This window comes from Apus apus, chromosome 18, assembly GCF_020740795.1.
Source record: "Apus apus isolate bApuApu2 chromosome 18, bApuApu2.pri.cur, whole genome shotgun sequence".
Lineage (NCBI taxonomy): Eukaryota > Metazoa > Chordata > Aves > Apodiformes > Apodidae > Apus > Apus apus.
In genome coordinates, this window is record NC_067299.1 from 3,995,866 (window position 1) to 4,021,453 (window position 25,588).

Sequence of the window (25,588 nt, forward strand, 5' to 3'; positions counted from 1 at the left end):
GGGCCGGGGCAGCGCTGCGGGATCGGCGGGGCAGCGCTGCGGGGCCGGGGCAGCGCTGCGGGGATCCGCGGGTTGCCGGCCCCGCTCCGGCTGGGTCACCGCGGCCCCCCGAAAGCCGGCGGGAGCTGCGGGGAGCGCAGCTGAGGAGCCAGCGCCCGCGGGCAGGCGCGGCTCCCGCCCTCGTAGCAGCAGCACAGCAGCGCGGAGCCTCCAGACAGGGAGGCTGCTGCGTTCTCAGAGGGATTTTGCAGCTCTTGGGCTTCAGGACAAAAAGCTGGGCACGCCGCGGATGGCAGATGGTAGGAGAGAGGGCGAGCGAGGCAGCGCTACACAAAACCCACCTGCAGGGACGGGTTTCCACACCTGACGGGGCTCTGGAAGCACCCGGTGTCTGTCCTGGAGGCCGCGGCTGCAGTTAAATGCACCCTGCACAATCGGACATGCACTTGTTTTCCCACTAACAAGTAGATTTAATTATTCTACCCAGATTTCACTACTATATGGAATCTTTAAGACCTTGAGAGTAAGGATTGAGTCTTGTATTGAAACAGACCCATTTGGTCAAGTCTACATGCGTAAATATCAAATCAGTTTGTGAAGTGATAGCAACCTTGTGGGTAAATGGGCCAGCCCCAGCAGCAGCCATCATGAAATCAAGTTACCACAGTCCTTTTTCTCCCATTTCTTCTTCAATATGCACCCTATTTTGCTTCCCAACACACTCTTAAAATAGACCAACTGGTTCACAGCACAGAAATCAGCCTTTCCTTCTAAGGCCACTAATTTAAATTTCTCTCCTTTGACAGCCATCATTTTCCACAAGAAAAAGAAAGAATAAAACTTCAGATACTTCACTCTCAAATGAGGCCGAAGAAGCATTAAAACATTAAACATAAGTGGGGGAAAAAAGCCCCTTCTGTTTTGTTTTTTTTTTGCCCTGAGGGTGGTCAGGCACTGAAAGAGAGGTTGTAAAGTCTTTATCCTTGGGAGCTTTTCAGGACATGGCCCTGAGCAACCCGCTGCAGTTGGTCCTGCTCTAAGCAGGGGTTTGGTCTGGACAATCTCCAGAGGTCCATTCCAACTGCAGCTATTCTGCAAGTCTGCAATTTTACTGGACTGCAAAAAAATACAGCCAGTTCACATCAGAGGAAAACGAAAAGGGTCAGGGACCAGGTTCAGAAGTGAGGGCAAGGCTCAGGAGTCTTGTAAACAAAAAGCATAATAAATCCGTGGCCTTGTCTCCTTAGCTTTCATCATTTATTCAGGAATGTAAGTACAATTAAGTGGCTTGGGTTACTGGTCTTAAGAACCCACCAGGAATGGACAGAACAACATGAGAACACCTTAGAATTGTTAAGAGCAGAACTTAAGACTGTTCCAGAAGCTAGATCCCATACACATCACAGGCCTGTCCACAGTTGCCATTGTAATCTGTGGCAAAAGAAACCAGAAGAGCTGGAGACCAACCCTGGAATTTAGCTCTGACTCTTTTGCTGCCAGTGAGACTAAGATATTTGCATCTCAAAAAGAGTTTGCTCTCTTTAGCATTACAACAGGCAGAAAGAATATGACAGGATCAGAAGACAGTTACTGGCAGACCTGTTAAAATTCTGGCCATGATTCACAAGGGCACAGCAGCAACAGGCAGCCCTGCCCAGACACCAAACAGGCTGCAAAGGGTATGTGTACCTGGAAGGCATTAATGAAATCGTGCCTGTCATGGAGGGCAATAGTAAAGCATCTAAATTGCAGCAAGATACAGACAGCACTTTGTTGTTCCAAGCCCCAGCAAATAAACCCTCTCCAAATCGGGAAGCACCTCCCCTGAAGGAGGACAGGGACCTTAAGGGAGTATGGTTCACTGATGCAGCATCCTATAGGCAGCAAAAGGAGGGGAACTATAAGGCTGTGGCACTGGAGGTAGCAACAGGGAAAAGAGTAGGTGAAAGAGGGAAAGGAAGTGACAGTAGGAGAGCTCAGAGCAGTCCCACCAGCTGCACAGAGCCACATTTACACTGATTCATATACTTTCTTCAAGGGAGCTACCCAGTGGGTAGTGTCATGTGGCTAACAATGTTCTTAAAAAATACAAAGTAAAATACCAAGTCAATGTTTTTTAACCCTCCAGTGTTAAGTACTATAAATGGAATTTTTATACAGAAATATGAACAGCTTTCCAACAGTGGATTTATAACTCCTAGACACCAGAGAAATACTTGCTTATTAATAATCCAGAAGCTATGACAAAATTGCTTGTGTCAAAGGAGGATGAACTGAGCTGCCATTTACACAACTAATTTAACATTTCCTTGTTTGTCAAGTTCCACAATAGCAAGTTCTTTCAAGATTCTTATTCTTGAGTCAGTGGCTTTCATATTCATCTTGTTCATCTGTGACACACTCAGTGCAGTTCTGCAAGACAAAAGCAAACTATTTAGCAAAACAGGGTATCAGGCATCAGGCCTGGCAGAAAAAGGCTAAAAAGTGCATACAGTTTAATGAATGCTTTTTTGTGAGTATTCTGTAATCCTCATGCTTATCCAGGCTGTCATCAACTTTTCTGTGCTACTTTGAACTGAGAACAGTCATTTGCTAATCCAACCGTAGGGTTAAAGAGATAGAAGAGAATTCCTGAGTTAGAAACTTCCTCATTTTTAACCTCAGCCTGCAAGAAATTCACAGCACACATCCCAGATGGGTCAGGGCTCGGGGAGGCAGGAAGGGCTGGTGAGGGGAGGGCAGGGTCCAGGGCTCTTGGTTTAGCATTAGGGCTTTGCTTTTCCAGTCTGGATGCAGATTCCAACAGCTAAAAGGGTTTGGCAGTATGACTGTGTCAGCAAAACCTTCCTAAACAGACAAGAGGTTTGGACATCTGTACAGTGAGACTGGAGTGAAAAAATGTTTCTGAAGAGCCTGACATTGAGTTTTGGGGCATGTACCTCAGAACGCAGGGGAGTAAAATCAAGTTATGAAGTTGCAATATAGCAGAGAATGGTTAACTAGTTGATTGTGTTTACTTCGAAAAGCCTGAATTTTACAGCTTACAAAATTCTCACTAATGAATGAAATTAAGTCTTACCTGTTCTTATTTACAATGAAGTGGTTAAATAACTCTTTGTACAAATTGTTCAGGTCTGCTAGTTTAACACTACTCCTGATACTCCTTGGTACAGTCATAAGGATTTCCTCAGTCAATGGTTTGAATTGGGATTCTAAAAAAAATCAGAAATAGAAGATATTTGTTTCTTCAGAAAATAGGCCAAAGATAGAAAGTCCTTTCATTACTTTTTAAGAAATCTCCTAAATGCGAAGATTTTTCAGCAGGAGGAAGGAGAGATGGAAGATACTCCCTCCAAACTATCACTGTATCTGCAGACCCAGAGAAAAACCATTTGAGATCTGATGGGGATTAATAAATTTGGTCTGTCAGTGACTCGGGTTTTCTTTTTTTTTTTTAAAGACCTAGGAAAATTCCTTTCTGTAAGTAGGGATAAATGGATTAAACACCAGCTATTTCTACAGTAAGACTAGTACACCATTTCTTCCAGACCATAAATACAAAACTATCCAATCCCATCAAAAGCAAGAAAAACTCTGAGACATGGGAACTATCTGTGGAATGTAACTAAGGGGTCAGTGTCTCATATTAAAATCTAAATTCTTCACATAAAAGCAGTAGCTACAAGTGCCTGACAATGAGATCAGTGAATTTACTGTGCATCAAAGACTTTATGTACCTTAGATAACAGAGCTCAGACCCAGGTCTCAGCCTTACTGTGAGATTTGGCCCTCCTGTATGAAGGGTAAAACAGCCCTCATTTGTCAGCTGAAGTTATTTACAGTATCTACCTTTTCAGAAAATAAAACAGTTTAATTCATTACTCTCTGGAGTATATGTTTAAATGGCACAGAAGTATAAGAGTTCAGTATTAGAGATGGAAGTCTTAGAAGAGATTGATACTATTCACAAAGCTCATTTATGGGGGCTGAGAGTGTGTGTGTGGCAGGTCAGTCAAGGCAAAAATAAAACAAATCAGTGGGAAGATGATTATGTTAGCACTTACCTTCAGCTGAGTCAGGGACTGTAGAACCCGAACAAAATGGCTAAAAATAAAGACAGGAGAATGTCAGGATTTGTTGGAATTTTGTTTAGAAATTATTTTTTTGTTTACAATTTCATTTCTGCATGAATTATTACATTTCACCAGTGGATAAGCAAGGGTCTTGCAGCCATTGAAGTCAACAGCATGAGCTCAGGCATTAAACAAATCCTGGTTTAAATTAAAAATAAGTTTCAAATGGATACAGAAGGATTGATATGCAAGTCAGATGAGCCTCTTCTGCTTTCCAGTATGGATCTAGCTGAAAGCACTGCACATGCAGAGAAGGAAGGAGGTGGCTTTCCTATTCTCAAGCAACCTTCAGAAGCTGCCAGTCCTGACAACCTGAAGAATCTAACTCTGCTCAGCCAGAAATACAACACTGATGAAAAAAATCCTAGGGCCTTTGTGACACCTTTCCATTCTTTCTGCCTTTCAGAGAACATCTTCAAAACACACTGACAACACAGTTTAATATTGGCCTCAGTAGCTGGGCTACATGTTGTACTGGGCCTGGTTTGTGGCAGCTGTGTGTTAAGTGCTTTATAATTAAATGGTGGAAAGATGGAATTTTGAGAGTATTTATCAAGGTAGGAGAAGATATTTGCAAATGAAGAGTGAATGAAACTCCAAGATACTGGATGGCTTTCACACAAACTAATTGTGGCAGTAAGGGGACAGAAAGTGAGGCATCCTTTGACAGAAGAGCAGTGGGCAGTGAGAAAGATAAGAAGATAATTACACTCTGTTAGCCTTCCTTAATATTTTGCTTTTAATATGAGACTCAGACCAAATCTTTGCAGATAATTATATGACAAGTTTGTGCTTTGAATAGCTATGGGAGAACACCTAACTTTTTATCAAGTATTAGTTAGGATCTATGTTCTACTGCATTAGAGTTGGAATATATGGTTTGTTACTCATATTCTAAAATTTATTTAATATTTTACAGGAAATTAAACTTCTCTCCATTTTGATACACACTGATTTGAATCAATTACATTCTTCACTCCCACCCACAAGCTTCTTATATAGTGAGTTAACAGAACAATGGGATTGACAAGAGCAACCAACTGCATCTCTGAAAAGAAACATACACATATCCCAAATGAAAAATGAGGGGAACAAATTCTTCCATCAAAGCAAATTTTTCCTTTGTGGACAATTTAATTGGAACAAATAATAAACACAATCAGTGTACAATAAAAATGAAAAGGTTGGTTAGAAACATTAGTCCCATTTCTGAAAAATTCCATTCATTGGAGAGGTACTAAGTCACAAACCAGCCCTGACTTCAGCTGAGCTACTCAGGATGAATGGTTTCTGGAATATTGACTCTGTGGCCTAATTACCTCTTCCACTGGTGATTCCATTTCTTTACCAGTTTGGCAGGTTAACTGCTGAGCTGCAGCCTGTTCTTCTTCTGACAGAGGTAAGCGCTGGAAAACAGACAAACACAGGACTCTGATACTTTCAGTTCCTAGGGTGATGGTATTTACAGAAGAACTCAATGTTTGTGTAGCCCTTTTCTCATGGAAACTAACAGGACACTCCTACTTCCCTTCAAATGGAAGCAAATTTACAAGCAAAATATTTCTGAAAAATCCAACCATAATAGTCCTTTAACATGAATACTATAAATGATTCAATGGAAAGATGATAAATTATTCAATGTATTTCACTTACATTTCTCCATAACAGTTTAATCCATATTTTATATAGGAAATACATATTAAAAAATATTTATTTTAAAAGTCTAAATATAACTCAAGAAACAAGAGTCTTCCACTTTAACAAAATCCAAATATGAAATTATTCTTGGCAGCATATCCTTGGAACACAGGGAGAGAAAACATTTTTTCCCTTCTGTGACATGTAACTACTGTCTTTTAAATAATTATAATAATTTTAAATGGTTATACAGTACATTTCATCATTAAAGACTGACCAGTAATTTGTCTAGAGCTGTTGACAAACTAAACACAACCTTGGGGCACTGCCACTGGAATGCTAAAGTCAGAGCTGAGATCTGGGAATATGTTTTGGTCACATCAGATCTGTCTTTGCCACTAGACTATTAAGTAGCTTTTTTTGATCTAAATCACCTTATTTGTAAGGGGACCAAAATAATGCTTTCACCTCTCCAAAACTGTAAGGAAGCAGTGTCTGAAGACCACTTACAAAAATGTGGTGTTATTATTTTCCTAGATAGATAGGCATTATCATATGATAAAAACTTACTCCTATGCTCCAACAGCAATTCCACTGCATGTGTTGGTTTTAACCTAACCACTTTAGACAGTGAAAATACAATTGCTATTTCATTTTTTGCCTTTAAACGTTTATTTCACTTTCTAATTTCTTTAAGGTGGCTACTTGTAAAAAAAGGCTGGGGTTGGGACACTGCTGTGCACAGAGGCAACAATTTCTATGAAATTATTAAAATGTGGATCACACTATTCTCACTATTATGATATTCCTTCAACTCCAAAATGGAATTCCACTAGCTTAACTGCTGAGTGATCAACCGGCTTGTGATTTACAAAAAGAGCTCCAATCTTGCAAACATTTCTTTAGGTAAACAGTCTTCTTATCTTTTAAGAGTTTTCTGAAAGTGAATGTATAAGTTTCCAAAGGAACGACACACGGATACATAAATTTTCCACAAATACATGTTAATTTACAGGAGTGAGAGCCAAGTGATTAAAATGAAAATACTACCTCAAGATCAGTATGATACTGTAACGCCTGAACCATCTTCCTGGTGTTTTCTAGAGCAGCACGGATGGCCTTCATGGATTCTCCCTGCTCTGTGGATATTTTTTCCAGCTGCATACATAACGTTCTGTAACGAGATTTCACTGCTGAGAGTCCTTCCAAGAGAGCAACTGGATTCTCCTGTGCAGAAAGTTAAAAAGTACATTTAAACTATTTAAGAAGAAAATGTTAATGTGGCCACATAGCAACTAAAAGCGTAGGCATAAGAGCCACTAAAATATAACATGAAATGACTCTCTACAATGCAAAGTGTAGCTGTGAGCATCTGTTTCATCTATACATTTCATTTTTCATATGCAACAAATGATAATGTTAGCAAAACAGCATAATTCTGTGGTTCCACAACAAAAACAGGAGGATTAATTTACTGTGTTGGTGAATTTTAATGGCTTTTCTGAGATGGAATAAATTAGGGACTTGTAACTAAAAAGATTATTTTTCCACTATAGGTCACAACATACATGGAGACAAGGACTTATCTGTAAAATCCTTTACATTATGCCATTTATTCTTTTCCTTTCATCTCTTCCCCACATCTGAATTTGGTCATTGCTTATTAGCAAGTTTATCTTTGATCTCAGAGCAAGGGTGCATTTTAGCTCAGCCTGGAACCTGTCTCTTAAATGTAGGTGCTACCATTATAACTCATTTCTCAAAGCAGAACATAGGAGAATATAGCAAGAAATAAAGGGTGTTTTGCTGGTTTCTGCACTGAATTGGTATTAGGCCAGTTACCTTGGCATATGATGCAAGAAATACTTTATCATAACAATAAAAACATAGCAACTACATAAAAGAACAGACACATTTATTTTAGGATGAAATAAAATTACCCATTTATTACCAACTTCATGAAAAGTGCAACAATATCTATTAATTTATGATGAAAATACTACCTCTGCTTCTGGATTTTCAGGAAGACTCTTCATTATTTCAAACTCCAGTTTGTGTTGAATGTAATCCAGATCAGCTTCTGCCTTCTGGAACTAAAATATTTAAGGTCAGCCACAGTGTGTTAAAAAACAAGAATTGCAGACAAAACCCAAGCATTTGCCTTTCCTGTATTTCAGGAAAGCAGAAGCCAGATGCCTCCATTTTAAAAGCTCATTCTGTAAAAGTGAGTTTCTCTTCCTCCAATCTATTCCATTAGTTAATGTTTGCCAATCATGCTGACACACTTCCAGCCTAAAAAAATAAAGCAATAAACTTTCAGACAACACAACCATTTTCCTCTCACATGTAATTCTTACATCTCTGTGTACACACACAGACACTTCAATGATTTTCAACTCTTTCCATTTGTGTAGCTCAAAATACCCAAGTGTTCTCCTTGCATCTTGCCAGTAGTACCTGTTTCATGCAGCTCCCCAGAATGATTAGAAACATTTCCATCTCTTTCTATATTACCTTCCATCTCCCTTGCAATGTCAAACCTCTCAAGATGAAATTTTTAAGGACACCAAAGAAGTTATACAACAGAAAAGAGCATGCATAATTTTAAAATTGATCTTTGCTACATGCAGATGTTTTCTTCTTTTCTCCTTTGATATTAACTTATTTTCCATTCATTTTTAAAGCTTTTTCCTTGCTTGTTACTTTTCAAATATTAGAAGTTCTGTTAGCAAAATGGCAATACTCCTTTTTTTACACAGCAGAGATTATGAATAAGTGTTCAGGATCAAAGCATATCAACAGTGACTTTATTAATTATATTAAGAATGCATTCTCTCAGATGATTATAATACCCATAATACATTTTATTATTCCCCAATAAACCAGAGTGAAAAATAGATAATTAAATTGTTGACAATACATTTCTTTCCTTGGGATAAATAAGCCACCAGAGAATTATCTAATTGCCTTGTAAAACAGTCTGCTGATAGCATTATTACTTAATTAATTTTAGTCCGCAAATTTAATATCTATTAAGGACTTCTGCTCTAAAGAAAGGCAGTTTTCCCAGTTCACATAAATTTCTTAATGTATGATTTTACAGTCACAGAAGAGACAGTGAGGACAGCAAGTTAAAAATGCTTGTCACTTGCTTCACTTGGTTCTCACTGTTTATCATGAGATTAACCCTGAAGTAACCACGACAGCCTTTTTAAGGATGAAAATAAGGCTCTATTTGTTATCTGTGTTGCAGAGCACTACCTGGCAGTGCTGTAATGGCAGCTGAAGTGACAAACTTTTGTTCTCTTTGAGTCTAGCCTGTAGTCAGGCCTGGAAACCAAGATGACGTTTGTGTTTTAAACATCAGCCTTGGGATCCACCTTCAGGAACAGCCAGAAAGACCTTCAAGAATCTGGAACTCCAGATGGCCTAAAGGAATAGTATTCCATCCAAGATCTTCTACAGGCAAAATCCCCTTTCTGACATACTGAAAATGCATGATCTTTCATGTCTATATACACACCCTCAGCACATTTTCAAATAATAGCTTAAAAAAAGGAAAATAAATCTAGTCAAGACTCTGAGCATCTATCAATCAAAGGGGAAATGTTCACCTGTTACTCCCACTACTCACCACCCGCCCAACAAGACGCCTTCCCACATCTAACCAGTCATGGTAAAATGTGAGAATAAATACTTTTTATTACACTAGGTATTTTAAAGAGTTCATGAGGTGTTTTTCCTAACTGGTCAATTGTTTCTGTTCTCCTCCACTAGGACATGCTTTTAGGTTTTCACTTCTAGGGGGAGGCAACCCAGAAAGTTCATTTTGGGAAAGCAGACCATGAATATGTGAGGCTTTCAAAATTATCCATGAAGGTCTGTTCCTAAAATATTCATTATTGATAATTTGAGATTTACAGAACTGTAAGGCACTAATCCCATGCTACTACTATCACTGAAGACACTAAAAAAATAATGTGAAGCCAATATCCATTTTGTGGGTATAATTTTAAGATTTGTGCTTAATGAAGATATTAACAGACCTCAGAATGAAGATAATAACAGAGTCCAGTATCAGTGCTTTCTCCTGAATGTATGCTAACTCTAAAAGAAACACAATTTATTACCCACAATTTCAAAGGGAGTTTAGAAGCACGGCCACATGTTTCTCCATTATGATCTTTTTTTCCTTTCTTGAATAAATACTTCTCTCTTGCTGCAGGTCAGGAAATATACACCAGCAAAAACCTCACCCTAACGTTATAGATTCAGGCCATTTTGATGACGAGTATCGAAACAACAGTCACCCAGAAAATGCAGTTTGTTAAATGTACATTGGTTATTATCCACTCACAGGCTTAAAAGAAAGTGTTAGGAACTGAGGCCAGACTGAAGCCATTGCTGCATTCCCTGCTCTCAGATGCTTTGACAATACTATTGCACTGCTAGCTGTGAAGTACAGTAGTGCAATAAAGTCAGAGCATTCGTTAGCAGCAAGAATTCTGTGCAAGTGATCAGTACACAAAATAGGTCTTGGAAAAAACAGGTCGAGTCAGGTAATGGCTTCTGTGGATCATGGAGAATTGGATAAGGCTTATGTTCACCAAGTCCTGATACAGACACACAAGAACTCACATATTTCCAGACATTATTATTGTTCATAATCCCTGTCATTCCACTGACCAAGAAAGGAGGGGGAGGGGAAAAGGAGAAAAACACCCAACCAAACGCAGCAGATCTGTGAGAAATGCAATTTCAAACAACTTGGTGCCCTTTTAAATGGAAACTACCTTTCCAAATGTATTTATTTATTAGATTTGCCTCATAGCAAGCAAAGATTTTAAACTGCTACAACATTTTCTAGACACCAGAGTTTATTCTTCTCATCTACAGATGATGAATCACATTAAAGTACACTTAAATGCACACTCATTTCCCAGCATTGTGGATGTACCCACGGGGGTTACCACACGGATGTCAGAGCACCATCAAAGCAGGGGTGTATTTCATAAATCTCAAGAAAGGTGCTTCTTTTTAACAGAAACAGAAACTTTGTATAAAAGTTTGAGAACTTGTAGGGTTTGAAGGCACTAAGAGCCTTAAATGCAAAGTAACAGAGGAATGGAACAGAGAGATGGAGGATTGCTGATGCACACCTGAGCCAACTCCACACCTGTAACATTTCTCCAGGACACACAGAGGAGAGAAGAAAGCCATACAGTGTTTTTTTCCTCTATGTAAGGCCCTTATTTCTAAGAAAACAAACATACACAGAGTTGATGCTAATTAAAAGACCAGTTAAAAAGCAGTTAACACATTTTTCCTTGGCAAATAACTAGAAGACAAGAGTGAGTGGCAATGCCATTTTACAGTTGATTTGCAAATCATCTTCTTGTCTCAGACATATAATAGGGACTTTTGACTTGTGGCAACAACATCAACAATAATAATAACAACCCAAACAACCGAAGACAGTATTGCTGGCCAATGCCCTTTTAACATTGCACTGCTTTTTGTGCATGATCACTAGTAGTACAACATAAAAAGGGCACTGGACAGACATCACTCAAAGAAGAAAAGTAGGCCCACTATACCAAAAATATGGTGACAGAAATTAACTAAATTACTCTGAATGAAGCACTGGACTTAGAGTAACAGTCTCAAATAACCAACAATTCCCTGGTGTTCTCATACACACTCTTTTTAAGCTCCTACACATTTGTTTATCCCCAGTTCCATGAAACTAAAACGACACTTTCCATGAAATGCACATCCAAACCTTTGGGGAAATAAGAAGTGTTATTTTATCACACTTCTGTGGAGTTAGCTGCCTTCACAGGAAATCCAGGAAGAAGAAACAATGAGCAGAAGGAAAAGCAAGAGACACAGAGCTGCAATATGTGAGATTTAGTTGCCAATGCACACATTCTGATTAACTTCAACAGTGACAAGGAGACTTTTGAATGAGGTTGGTAGATAGGAAATTAACAAGTGAAATTGTTTGAGGTGTATGTAAGAAAACACCCTTTTCTATAAAAACAAAACCAACCCAACAAAAAACCAACCCAAAAAACAGGTGAAGATGCAACTGCCTTGTGCCACCCACCAGTTTTAATGGAAGGAGGTGCCTGGCACAGCATCTTCCATCTTCTGCTAGAAGGATTTAACAGAAGAATCAAACAGAAAACTGCAAGGCTGACAGGATGAAATAAAAGTAAATTTCAAAAGTAAGTTTCAAATGGATTATCAAAATTATTTGGAGTAATTAGGACAGGGCGAAAGACCAAACTATAATCTCAAAACCTTTGGAAGTTGTTACACACCATCTGTGCAGAATAATTGACCTGAACAAACTCTCCACCTTGAAATTATTTGTGCAGTGAACATTGTGTTCTACTCATAAAGCATACAATAAGAAAGTGTCCCATTTCTGTCTCCTTCCACTACCATATGTAAAAGCCCCCATTAAGGGGGCAGAAATACCGGACTGACTATTTGCATGTCCTAAAATGTGAATTACTAATCAGCAAACTTTCAAAGTAAGACTTTCAATTCAACACAGAAATAAAGCAATACTATTCAATAAATAAATATCAACATCTAATCTAGGTAAACGTGTTTATAAATATTATTTTCTAATCTAGTTAGACATTTATAAATTATTATTTTCTAAACTAGGCTTTAAAAAAAACAATGAAAGATATAGAGAGATCAAGCTTACACTGTGGGCAAGGCTGAGGTTTGAATTGGAAATGAGAACAACTTCAGAGCTCTGGCAAGAATGCAGAATGTCACCAAATTAGAATAGTGTGTATTATTACCACTCTCTGAATTCAGCCTGATGACTGCAGTTCAGTAGCTAAAGGAGAGCAAAAATAACCCCACCTCCTCAGAAGCCTGGCTTCCTCAAAGAAAAAAACAAACCAAAACACACCACCTTGTTTTTAAAGTGCAGTAAAAGTGAGAATTAGGTAGTATAGTTGGAATTCTCTAATATTTCAATTAATTAAGGTATTTTGGAATTTATTTAAATTGTTACTGTTTCCTTAACAGAAACAGTATTGGAGCTTAAAATATTCACTCCCAAGTGTCCTACTATTGCAGTGAGATGCAGGTCACTCAGTGAGGTGACAAAGGGACATTAGCAGAACAAGCTCACATTTAAGACAACTTCCAGCCAGATGTTTCTTTTCAAACAACAAACACTTCCTTGCCCACTGTTCCTAATGCTTTAAAGGTCACATTATGCTGGTGCTGGAGAAAAGTGACTGAAGGAAGTAAACTAAGCAAGTTTAAACACGGGGGATTAAGCAGCACACCCATTTTGTGTATTAAAGTGGAAGTTCAGCACTCATTAGGTTAAGGGATAATGTGGATATACAATAATCCCCATCATGTTCTCCCATTGTTCCTCCTATTCTTAACTTCTCCTTAATATTGCATTTTGCTGATGTTGCTGTGTACAGATAAGAACTAGGAGACTATTAAGCTCATTTTTACACATTTCTTAACGAGAGCTTGAAACCAAGATTGCCAGGGGAAAAAAATGCATTATTTGACTCTGTATTGAATAATGTACCTTTTTCTCCATGAGGACACCTGGGGTTTATCAATTAGGGTACCTAACACTGCTGCTAGGACAATTAAAATTACAAAAAAAAACTTCTGGAAGTTTCCAGTGGAAAAAAAAAAAGGAGCATCATACTTTGGAGAATTATGTCAGGACGAGCATTTTCACTTACGTAAGGATTCAGGAATAGAAATTATCATTATTTATTAAGCATTTGGACGCATAAAGCATCCCCAAAGCATTTTAGCTAAAAAAAAAAAGAAAAAGTAAGGAAGATTACATTTTGTAGACGTAAAAAACGAAGACCAAGATTTGAAGGATGCCATAGAGACCCTAGCTGTTTAGAGACAATTTTCCAGTGCCTCCCAATATGCGAAAGCACAGCCTAAGAGGGTTTTTTGGGGTTGTTTTTTTTTGCTTTTCCGCGGAGCGGGGCAGGCAAAGAGCTGCCAGTTCCCTAAGGCGGCTCGGTCTGCCCGCAGAGAGTGCTGAAACCAAGTTAAACGCTGCGAGGAACTACGCGAACTTAAACGGCTGAAGGAAAAGCCAGCCCCTCAGGACCGGCTGCAGCGCGGGTCCCGCCGAGAACCAAGGGCTGAAGGGGCCGGACGCTCCTCCGAGGGTCGCGCTGCCGCCCCCGGCCCCGCACGCCCCTCACCCGCGGCCCCGGGATGGAGGAGCCGCCCCAGCCCCTCTCCCGCCGCCTGCCCCGGGCAGAGAGAGGAGCGGGGCCCCATCCCGGGGGGCGGCCCCATCGCCCCCCGAAACAGCCCGGCCGGCTTCTCCTCCCCGGCCACCCCCGCTGAGCAAATGGGCCAGCCCAGGTGAGAGCCCCACACTCACCCTCCCGCCCAGACAAAATGGACCGGTCCGAGCGCGCGCCGCGCTGCCCCGCACCGCCCCCCTTCCCCCCCCCCCCTCCAACCCCCCCCCCCCCGCAACGGGGAAACGAAACGGGCCGGGCCGGCCGCGCCCTTCACCGGCCCCGCTTCCCCCGGACTGCTCGGACCCGCCCCCCGGCCCCCTCAGGTGAGAGGGAACGGCCGGGCCCTGCCCCGCGCGGAGGGCGAAGGCAGCGGCACCATCAAACCCCGCCCCTCCCGGGGAGGCCGGGGGGGGGGGGAGCGGGATGGACCCGCCCGGCCCGGACTCTCCCGACCCGAACCGGCGGCCGCCCCGTCCAGGCCCGCGCGGGCTGAGCTCGGGGCCCGGATGGGGCGCGGGCGCGGCTGGGGGGGCGTGAGGAAGCAGCGGCCGTTCCCCCTCACAGCCCCCGGCCGCGCCCGCGCCCCCTCCTCCCTCCCTCCCCCGGGCGGCAGCCCCCTGCCCTCCCGGGCGCTCCCGCCGGCCCCTCCGCCCCTCGGCGCGGCCGCCGCCCGGACTCACCATGGTCTCCAGCCTGGTAACCGCCGTCTCCATGTTGAATAGTTGACATTCCTCAGGCGGCGGCGGGGAGACACCCACCCCCCGCGCCGCAGGCTGGGAGAGCCGGCCGCTCCCATTGGGCAGCTGTCACTCGTCGCTCGCCTCCCATTGGCCGGCCGCTGACGGAGGGCGCTCGCTATTGGGCAGAAGGGAATGTAAACCCGCTCCGAGGTAGGGGGAAGCCCATTGGTTCGTAGAAAAGCTGCAGCCAGTGATTGGCTGGAGGGACGAGCGCCGCGAGCCGCTATTGGTCCGGAGTGGGATGCAGCGGTTATTGGCCGGAGCGGGGAGCGCAGAGCTGCAATTGGCGGGAACCGAGCGGCCGATGGTCTGTGGGGGCCGCGCGGCTCCCCCGGCGGGCCCGGCGCTCCGCCGCCCGCTCCCGGCCCCGCGCTGTCCCGCGGCTGAAACGCCTTCACCCGCGGCGGGGCGCGGCCCCTCGGGAGCCCAGGGAGGGGGCGGAGCAGCGCTGGGCCCGCGATTGGCCCCTGGGCGCTCCCGTCGAGCTTTGGTCCGTAGAGCGACCAATCAGCGGGCGGCTAACAAGGGCCGCGGGGGGGGGAGGGGGCGGCAGAGAGCGGCTCTCCCATTGGCTGCGCGCGGCGCGGGGAGCGGTTTGAATCGGTGGCGCCGGGCGGGAGGTGAGAGGGGGTTGCGGGGGGGGGGGGGGCAGGGCCGGGGTCCCCCCGGTGTGCGGGGAACCCCCGGTGTGCGGGGAACCGGCCGCTCCTCCGTGCGGGGGCGCCAGATGAGCGGGGCTGGCGCCAGGAGGGAGCGGGGAGGATGGCGGGGTGAGGAGCGGCTGTTCAGGGAGCGCGGGAGCCCCGGGCGCTCTGTGGTGTCTTCACGTCTCTCGCCTCCGTTCTCCCCAGTTTTCCCAAAATGCAGCGTTTGTCACTTCAGGTTAAAGAAAAGCTGTCAGCAAAAGCCCATAGAACACGGTCTTTTTTTATGTTGTTAACTCCTCTTGTGTCAAAACACCTCCCGGTGGATCACGGGGACTTAATAGAAAGATGTAGTTTTTAATAATCATCTGTACACGATGCTTCTAGCAGGACAACTCTGAATATCTTCTGACTGTTTCTTTGTGCTGCAGTCTGTATTCCCTGCCCGTTTGGTGATGGCTCTGTCCCCACGTGAAAGCAGGTACATTTCTGCATGTTGATTTTATATGTGGCTTTTTTAACAGTAATGGCAAAGTATAAGAAACACCGACGAAAACCCAGAGCCAGAGCAAAATTTCTACTGAAAAAAAAGGGAGATGCTACAACCCCCCAGAGCTCAGGTTGTCCTCCACGGTAAGGAGCTCAGTTGGAACTGCTTTTAACTCAATGTCTGGGTCCACTCTTTGCTTCCAGGATTACATAAGACTCAAGTGACAATTGTTTTTGAAGCCTATCTACATCCTGGTGTATGGATGCTGTGTAATTGTTACGTCTTGTGTCTCTTCTAGCACTCTGCCATTAACTTTAATGTGCAGGAAAAGCAGTTTGGATAAAAATAGATTGCAAATATTACCCCCCCTCCCTTTTATCAAAGTGTGTCTGGTCTTTCTTGGTCCCTGTGCTCACGTTTATACTGTTGTCACCAGCTGGTACTGGTGCATGTAATTTCCACATGATTGGTGACAATTAAACTTTAAAAGGGCTGAAATGATAGATTTTAATTATGGCCTTACTCTGAAATGTTCTGTCCCAGGTCAGCAGGTGATCTTCCCCTGAACACGTCATCTGTTCCAAGCCATCTGTCCTCATTCTGGTCATTAGCCTTGCCCAGTATAAAAAATGTGGTAAAACCCTTAAGAACAACAGCATCATTGTTGTACTGTTGGTGCCAGAACACGGTTGCACAGGTAAGTTTTCTACTTTTCCATTTTTTTGCCAATGTGTGAGGTCGTTCTTGGCTCTCAGATGCAGGATATTAAGTCAGATTTGAGAAGTAAGCTGTAAATTTAATTACGATTACTGAAACATCTGCAGTGTATTTTGCATTTAACTGTTGAAGGAATGAGAAGCGTGTCAAGGCATCAAATGCATATGTGAAACTGTAGGGGTTTTTACTGCAATATCAGGAGGATTTTCAGTGGCAGTGGCTGCAGGCTTTCCTTCATAGCAGAAATGATTGTGTGGATTTTTCAGGTTAAATGTAAATTATACTTTACAATTCCTAGATGAAGTTAGAGTCCTTTTGTAGAAAGTCACCCCTTGGCTTCCTGCCAAGGAAATATTTGGTGGAATTTTGTATTTCCATGTTGTGCCTTCCCATTGTCTACAATCACAAGACCTTGTGATAGAATTCTCAGTAGTAATCATAGTGCTGTCTCGGGAAACATAACTTGGTGAACGTGCTTATCTGGTTTCTTTTCATGCTTAGAGCTTTAAGGTCGTTAAAGACACCATGTTTCCATCACATATCTACCTAAGGGAGCTAAGCACATTCAGGGAGCAGCTGGAAAAGTTGGAAGCTGAGTTTTCCAGACTACAAGGAACACTCCAGGTCAGTCTCAGTGTGGCAGGGTGGTGTTTGCTTGTGTAAGCATGTCAGGAGCTGTGGTCAGTGCAGATAAACTGAACTCTTGAGAGCTTCACCTCTTCTTTGCATTCAGCACCACTAAACTGTGGTTACTTCAGAGCCAGAGGGAACTGGTTTGCTAGTGACCCTTGTGAGAGGATTGTTAGCTCTTTCTGAATCAACTGAAGCCAGAACCTCTGTTCTCTGAAATTCCATTTACTTTTGTCAGTGGATTTAATGTTCTCTTATTTATTCTCCTTGTTTTCAGATGAATGGAACTGCAGCTTTGTCTTCAGAAAATACTCTTTGTCAGAGGTGTAATAAACCAGTTCTGGGTGCTACTGGGCAAATGCAGACAGGCTCACCATCACCAGTATCCAAGCCTCCTGCAGTGCAGCTGCAGCCTGGATCTGTACCCCTTCCACCTCCTCCACCACCACCACCACTGCCCCCACCAAAACTGCCTCCAGCACCTCTCCTCCTCAAACAAGGCAATGGCTCCAAAGCACCCCTGGTATGGACTGGAACATTCCTGGTTCTTCTCTCACATCTGGGTTCTTTGGACCCAGTTTCATGAGGAATGTGTGTCTGTGAATGCTCAATCACTTGCCCATCCATATCTGACTTCCCCCCACCTATTTTTTCAGGCACCATCCCTGAAAAAAGAGGGGCCGATGCAGATCACTCTCAAAGATCTCCTGAATGTTAAACTGAAGAAGACAAACAGCAACCTGAGAACAGACAAGGTAAAGTGGAGGACACATGGAGAAATTGATGATGGTGCATCCAGGCAAACTCTACCCTGGAACTGATGCAGGATATTTCCTGCAATGCTTGTCTTAGCCTCTCATAGATATTTTTTTTTCAATAAATTACTTATTCTTTTCTAAAAACCCAGATATGAGCTTTAAGTAATCCTAATCCTGCACCTGGGCATTTGAAGTGAATAAATTGTCAAACTCCAACATCAGCTGGCATACAGCAAAGTTCTCCACATTTTACATGAAAGGCATGTAGCTTTCCTGTAGCTTTATGTCTGTGTTATCAATAGATTTTGGCCTTTTTTTTTTCCCATTGAAATGAAAATGAAATCTTGTTTGCAAAAAGTGGGGGGTTTATATTAATCTATTTTTGCCCAAGGCACATTAAAATCTTAATTATTCAAAAAAAGCATTAAAAAACCCATAAACCACAGAAGTCATTCAGAGTATAAATATTAAATAGATGTAAGGTCAGTGAAGCTTTCTAAAATTTTATTTGTGGTAACATTTTGTTTCTCACCTCAGGCAGAATCACCAGTGAAGACACGCAGAGCATTAATTACAGTGTCAGATTTACAGAGTGTTAGTCTAAGACCTAAATCCAAGCCATCAGCTCACATTGCAAAGTCCTTAACGTAAGGTGCTTTCTTTGATAGTAGATTTTTCTGTTCTGAACAGTGTTGAACTGTATTTACAGAGTAGAAAATATTTTAACAAGTCTGGTGTTGTTTTCTCTTTCAGTCCCCCTCCTAAAAATCAGTTAGATCTTCGAAAACATCTGAAGAAAGTCAATATACAAAGGTAAGTCCCTTTCTATTCTCTTGCTTTGTTTTTCTAGGAAAAAAAAAAATAGAGAACAAATTGTAGTTCCCTTTGTTTCCAATCTTTTCAGAAGTCCTGGAGGCACTCCACTAAATGGTAAGGAGAACATGGAATGTGGGTCTGGGTTGACACCAATAATGACACAGGCACTACGGCGCAAATTTCAGGCAAGTCATGATGTGTCTCATTTTTGGCATGATAAACTGGCTTTAAAATCCACAGGATTTCACACTGATTTTTTTTCCCCCTTTTCTCCCCTAGTTTCCAGGAGAACAAAACCTGAGGGTTAATAATGGTCTGTGATTTTCAGGATTTGCTGTGTCTGTTTTATGGTGCGAGTGAAGAATGACACTATTTTTATCTCAGTCATAATTTAGCACTAAGTTGACCTTCCAAGACCTGACCCCGTTCTTCTTTTGACAGGTGGCTCATCCAAAGAGTCCCTCTCCTGCCTGGTTGAGCACTGCAAACAGCTTTGATGAACAAAAGTAGGTTTATGGACCCATGTATCTGTCACTGGTGGTCAGAAAGCCTCTCAAAATCCCATTTTTCTCTTGCTCAGGCATATGTATTTGCATGTAAATCCAGTGCATATGAGAATGGGGCATTATGAAATAGATATTTAGCAGATTTCTGCTTTTTGAAGACAGCATCTTTCTGATGTGTCTCAACCTGGTTGTATCTTCTCTGTTCATGGAACAAAATCATGAAATATTCAGAATTGTTTTGCTACCTGGCTGCTGCTGAATCAGGGACTAGTATGTTCCCAGCACTGGTGCTGCTTGTAATATAAGTATGTGTATGTTTGCTGCAATTCAGTATTGGTTTGACATTTTTTTTTAACATGAAAGATCTTGCCAGTCATAGGACAGGTTCAAAGGAAAGCAGCAGTTGAGCACACTGATGTTATTATAGTGCTGCACGTTTCCAGAAACAATTCCATGTGTGAAGCAATTGCACTATGTATCACTTCTGGCTGTTCTCAGCTCACCCATCGTGTTAAAAGACTGCACTAATTAAAGACAAGTAATTGAAAGTTCAGTAACAGTCACGGTCACTGGGAGGGGCGGTGTGCCCGTGGTTCCAGGTCAGGACACAGACCTGCGGGCACCGGAGTGGGGTGGGGTGGGAGGTCTGGGGACACCCCGGGCTGTTGGGGCGCTCCCCTCCCACCCTCTCCGGTTTTGGGGGATCGCGGCCGGTGGGAGACGCGAGGTGCCCGGAGGGATGATGTCCTGCCCCCTGCCCCCTGCCCCGCTCCTACGCTCGCTCATTGCTCCCGCCTTCCCGCCCGTACCGGGTCTCTCCCCCCCGTTCCCGCGGGTTCTTTGTCCCGCCGCTCCCGTCCCGCCCCCCCGGGGCCGCGCATGCGCGGGGCGGGCCCCGCCGCTTCCGGGCGGTGCGGGAGCGGGTGCGGTGCGGGAGCGGGGCCATGCCGCAGCTGCCCGGGCTGCCCGCGGCCATGGGGGCGGCCGTGGGGCCCGTCAGCCTGCGGGAGCTGCTGCTGACCGCCACGGCTGACGGGGGCGGCGCGGGGGCCGCCGGCGATGAGGAGGTGTGCGTGGTGGGCATCTTCGGGAAGACGGCGCTGCAGCTCTGCTCCGAGAAGGAGGCCCTGGTGAGCACCGTCTGCGACCGGCAGGTCTTCCCGCTCTTCCCGCAGGACCCCGAGATGACGGACGGCGCCCCGGGGCAGGAGGGCGATCTGTCTTCCAAGGACTACAACCATCTGCAGGCCTATTACAGCCAGGAGAGCCGGGTGCTGTACCTGGTGCTCACCTCCATCTACGACACGTCGCAGCTGCTGCGGGCCTGCGGGGACCTGGCGGCGGCCGAGAGCAGGGAGAGCGGGCCCGGCCACCCCTCGGGCAGCCCTGCCCGGCTGCCTCACGCCGAGGCCCACGAGTTCTGGAAGCACCAGGAGAAGCTGCACTGCCTGAGCCTCCTCTACCTCTTCTCCGTCTGCCACATCCTGCTGCTGGTGCATCCCACCTGCTCCTTCGATATCACCTATGACCGTGTCTTCAGGGCGCTGGACGGGCTGCGGCAGAAGGTCCTGCCCTCCCTGAAGGCTGCCATCAAAGACTGTCCGGTCGGCAAGGAGTGGAAGCTCAACTGCAGGCCATGCCCTCCACGCCTTCTCTTTCTTTTCCAGCTCAACGGGGCCCTGAAGGTGGATCCCCTCCCAGGTAGGGGCCAGGACCCCTGCAGTCACCTAGAAAAGCCACCCCCCAAGAAGCACTCCCCCAAGAGGAGGTTGCAACACGCCCTGGAGGATCAGATCTACCGCATCTTCCGCAAGAGCAGGGTGCTAACCAACCAGAGCATCAACTGCCTGTTCACTGTGCCTGCTAACCAAGCTTTTGTCTACATTGTGGCTGGTGGGCCCCAGGATGGAGATGATCCAGTGGCCATGCTTCTTGACCAACTGAGGAGCAACTGCACCATGAGAGAGACTGACTCGCTGCTGGCTCCCACCCTGGCAGGACCCAGGAGGTATCAGATGATGCGGCACGGGAGGCAGCAGCTGTCCTTCAATGCAGAGAGCAGCACCAGCAGCTCTAGCTCCTCTGGTCAGCTTGTGGACTGCACCCTCAAGGAGTTCTTGTGGCAGCATGTGGAGCTAGTGCTCAGCAAAAAAGGCTTTGATGACAGTGTGGGGAGGAACCCACAGCCCTCTCACTTCGAACTTCCAACCTACCAGAAGTGGGTTGCTACAGCTTTGAAACTGTATGAAGTGACTATTGAAGCCAAAGATGATGACCTGAACTCTCCCACGGGGGAACTGAGCTCAAAAATCATGAGTAGCATCAAAGTCTTGGAAGGATATTTAGATATAGACACAAAATTCTCAGAAAACCGTTGCCAGAAGGCTCTCCCCATGGCCCACAGCGCCTATCAGTCCAACCTGCCCCACAATTACACCATGACAGTCCATAAGAACCAGCTGGCACAGGCCCTGCGTGTGTACAGTCAGCATGCCCGTGGCCCAGCCTTTCACAAGTATGCCATGCAGCTCAACGAGGACTGTTACAAGTTCTGGAGCAATGGGCACCAGCTCTGCGAAGAGCGAAGTTTAACTGACCAGCACTGTGTGCACAAATTTCATCTGCTCCCAAAAGCAGGTAAAGGGGCTCGTTTGTAATTGGGTTTTGTGGTTTAATTTTGTATCTGCTTTAAAATGTCTTAGGCTGAAAGTGCAGACTTTGGCATGTGTATGGAAGATGAAGCTTGGCAATTTTAAAGCATCAATCCCCGTAGGGGGATTAATTATTGCAGAGCTGTTGTGCAAGTTTATTTTACATTAATTTATGTTTAGGAGTGAGTGCACTGTTAGTAGCCACTTTGATTTTAGTAGTAGGGTTGATTCCATCTTGCTGATTAGAGACATTACACTGTAGTCCTTCTAACAAGAGATGTGTGAGAGAACAAAAGTTCTGCAGGAAGCATCAGTTCCCCCCCTCCGTTTTTTTAAATACTTTGATTGATGTCAATCAAGGAACAGAAATCAGAGATAAATAGTTCTTCTGCCTGCAAGAAATCTGTGCCTTTTAGGAAGAGGTGGTAAAACCAAAGAAGCGTCAGTTCAGTGATTAACCTGCACTGGAACTTTGTATGAAAAGTGGGAAAGGGAGGGAGCTGCTTGACAAATTGGCACAGCTGGCAAATTTTGCATATGTATATAGCAAGGAGGAAGCAGTGGATGATGGGAATTAAAGACTCTCTAGAAATGGTGAGCAATTGATCTAGAGTTTGACTGATTTTGCTTTCAGGGGAAAAGCCAGAAGCAGACAGGAATCCTCCAATTCTGTACCACAACAGCCGGGCTCGTTCCACTGGTGCCTGTAACTGTGGAAGGAAACAAGCTCCTCGGGATGATCCCTTTGATATCAAAGCAGCTAATTATGACTTCTACCAGGTAATTATTAGGTCTTTATTTTTGTTTCAAGCAGTGCTTTTGCTTCATCAACAAAATCAGTTTTTTGAAGTGACTGCAAGTAAGTTTCCTCTTAACCTCATCAACTTGTAAATGTTGCTTGGGGGAGGTATTTCTGGAATCAGAAATTATTTGGGCTGACCAGAGTGGGCACTTCCAGTCTTCACCAGTGCATGCCCACAGGAGCATGTGTGTTGGTTCATGTGAATTTAAAATCTATTGTATCTGTGGGCTGTATTCCCATCACTGCTTTGGTTCTCATGTAGCACAAACCTCTTGAGTCTTAATTGTAGCTGCTGAATGGTATGACTCTGAACTCTCTCATCTCCAAGAGAGAAGATAGGAAGTTAACCACATTTTCTTTCTCGTAGCTGCTGGAAGAAAAATGCTGTGGGAAACTGGAGCACATCAACTTTCCTGTCTTTCAGCCAAGCACCCCTGACCCAGCACCTGCTCGGGATGAGTCCTCTCCTGCCCCTCCAGAAGGCGAGATTGAGAAACTTAAAGAAAAAGAACCTCAGACTCAGGGAGAAAGCACAGGCCTGAGCTTGGCCCTCAGCCTGGGTCAGTCAACAGGCAGCTTGGGCACTTACCCACCTGATGCCCAGGGTGGAGGGGACAATGCAGAAAGTCATGGGCAGAGTGGGGACTCCAAAAGTGAGAAAAGGCCAAGCCTGGTAGATCGCCAGGTGTCCACTGTCGAGTACCTCCCTGGGATGCTCCATTCCAATTGCCCCAAAGGGCTTTTGCCTAAATTCTCCAGTTGGTCGCTGGTCAAGCTGGGGCCTGCTAAGGCATATAACTTCCACACAGGCTTAGATCAACAAGGCTTTATCCCAGGAACAAACTATTTAATGCCTTGGGACATTGTCATCAGGACGAGAACTGAAGATGAGGGAGACTTGGATACCAACTCCTGGCCTGCACCTAACAAGGCTGTTCCTGGAAAAAGAAGCGCGGTTGTGATGGGAAGAGGAAGACGGAGAGATGACATAGCTCGAGCTTTTGTAGGGTTTGAATATGAAGATGCACGTGGTAGAAGGTTCATGTGTTCAGGGCCTGATAAGGTCATGAAAGTGATGGGAGGGGGGCCAAAGGAATCTGCCATCAAAGCTCTCAATTCTGACATGCCACTGTACATCCTGTCATCAACTCAGGGACGAGGACTCAAGCCACATTATGCTCAGTTCATGAGGCTCTTTGTGGTGGTTCCTGATGCTCCACTGCAGATCACGTTAACACCTCAGGTGAGAAATGGGAGGGAGAATCTGCTAACTGCAGAGACATGGTTGGTTGTTGCAACATGAGTTACAGGACCAGAAGGCACAAGGGTGACAGGCAAAGGGTGTCAGAGGGATGCTACAAGAAACTCTGCAACTCGGATCAATTTCAGTCACGTTCTCCAAGGCAGTAGTTGTGAAAAGCATCTGTTCTGTAAACAAGGGTGGTATTTTTATACTTCAAAATTGGCTTATGACAGCTTTGTACTTTGTGTAAAGTAAGTTTAAATAAATGTTTTATGGAGGATGAATTAATAGCATTCCATACTGTAACAATGGGGTGTAATGACTGTGTAAGATTGAATTTTATCATTTTAAATGTCAGAGAGAAAAGCAGTGACTCCTTGCTGAGGTGAAATATTATTAATTACCCTTTGAATTTAGGAGGCATTGGAGATTTTTTTCTTGTTTTCCAATGCATATTAAAAATGGAGAAAAGGCTCCATTTACACTTCTATTTTTTAAGGTAGTAGAATACATAAAGTGTATCTTCATTCAGTTACTGCTATATAAAATACTTTGTGCATGAAAGTGCTTATTATTGGCTTACTATTTTACTACCACCTGAGAGGCAAGTGACTTGTGTTTGTTGTGGATCACTTTGGTGGGACCTCATCTGCAGCCTTTAATTCAGCATCTTTACTGTGGTAAAATGGGAAGTTTATGGATGTCTCACAGTAATAGCACAGTTCCTGGTTTCCTGCAGTGTGCTAAAGTAGATGAGAGCCTGGTGGTACACAAGACTTTAATAGACTTCCTCAGATTCACTTGCTCTTCAGTTTGTGTTGGTTTTTTTTTTTCATTCTAATGCTGTTTGATTATCTACTTACATTTCCTTTTCTTTTCAGGTTCAACCAGGGCCACCACCTTGTCCTGTGTTTTACCCTGAGAAGCAGGAAATAACCCTTCCATCTGATGGATTGTGGGTGCTTAGATTTCCTTATGCATACGTGACAGAACGTGGACCCTGCTTTCCTCCCAAGGAAAGCCAACAATTAATGAGTTACAAAGTTCTCCGAGGAATACTGAAAGCAATTACACAATAAGAATGATGTTGGTAAATTTATTTTAGTTTAAAAATTCTATCTTCAAGCCAAATGATGGATTTCAATTCACGTCTGTTACCCAGCAGCTATCACTGGGATCTGGTGATTTCACTGGAGCACAGATTGGAAATAAGGTCTGATATCAAAGCAGATAAAGGAATCCAAGAGATGTGTAACATGTAAAAAAATAAAATCTGGTTATCACAGAATACTGAGCCTGTATTACTAGATGTTTTGATGATGGAGTTTTTCCCCATTGTATCTTTCTACATGCATGTTTAGGAATATTTAAAAATTAGCATTGCCTGAAACCAAGAGTCTCATGTCATATTGAGGCAATGATAGGCAGGATCTCTTCTTTTTTTCTTTTTTTTAAACAAGGTATTTCTATACAAACAATTGATGCTTTTAATATGAGATGTGAGAAATTGATGTTGTCTTAAAAAAAAAGAAAAAGCTTTG

General features: G+C 44.0%; 3 protein-coding genes across 3 annotated transcripts; 2 read left to right on the forward strand and 1 right to left on the reverse strand.

The window, feature by feature from the left end:
- Positions 1-1,235: 1,235 nt before the first annotated feature.
- On the reverse strand, positions 1,236-14,858 carry SKA2 (spindle and kinetochore associated complex subunit 2). Its single transcript, XM_051635896.1, has 7 exons — positions 14,731-14,858; positions 7,775-7,864; positions 6,822-6,998; positions 5,453-5,539; positions 4,065-4,104; positions 3,080-3,212; positions 1,236-2,412 (listed from the first exon to the last, which is right to left on the reverse strand). The coding sequence occupies exons 1-7, from the start codon at positions 14,761-14,763 to the stop codon at positions 2,286-2,288; spliced, it is 687 nt and encodes a 228-aa protein (XP_051491856.1). The 5' UTR covers positions 14,764-14,858; the 3' UTR covers positions 1,236-2,285.
- Positions 14,859-14,867: 9 nt separating this feature from the next.
- PRR11 (proline rich 11) lies at positions 14,868-19,884 on the forward strand. The gene is made up of 10 exons (XM_051635893.1): positions 14,868-14,940; positions 15,959-16,067; positions 16,468-16,621; positions 17,143-17,265; positions 17,549-17,794; positions 17,928-18,026; positions 18,567-18,676; positions 18,783-18,842; positions 18,934-19,030; positions 19,287-19,884. The coding sequence occupies exons 2-10, from the start codon at positions 15,961-15,963 to the stop codon at positions 19,353-19,355; spliced, it is 1,065 nt and encodes a 354-aa protein (XP_051491853.1). The 5' UTR covers positions 14,868-14,940; positions 15,959-15,960; the 3' UTR covers positions 19,356-19,884.
- Positions 19,885-20,273: 389 nt separating this feature from the next.
- SMG8 (SMG8 nonsense mediated mRNA decay factor) lies at positions 20,274-25,337 on the forward strand. Its single transcript, XM_051635889.1, has 4 exons — positions 20,274-21,988; positions 22,637-22,782; positions 23,172-24,047; positions 24,929-25,337. The coding sequence occupies exons 1-4, from the start codon at positions 20,296-20,298 to the stop codon at positions 25,124-25,126; spliced, it is 2,913 nt and encodes a 970-aa protein (XP_051491849.1). The 5' UTR covers positions 20,274-20,295; the 3' UTR covers positions 25,127-25,337.
- Positions 25,338-25,588: the final 251 nt, after the last annotated feature.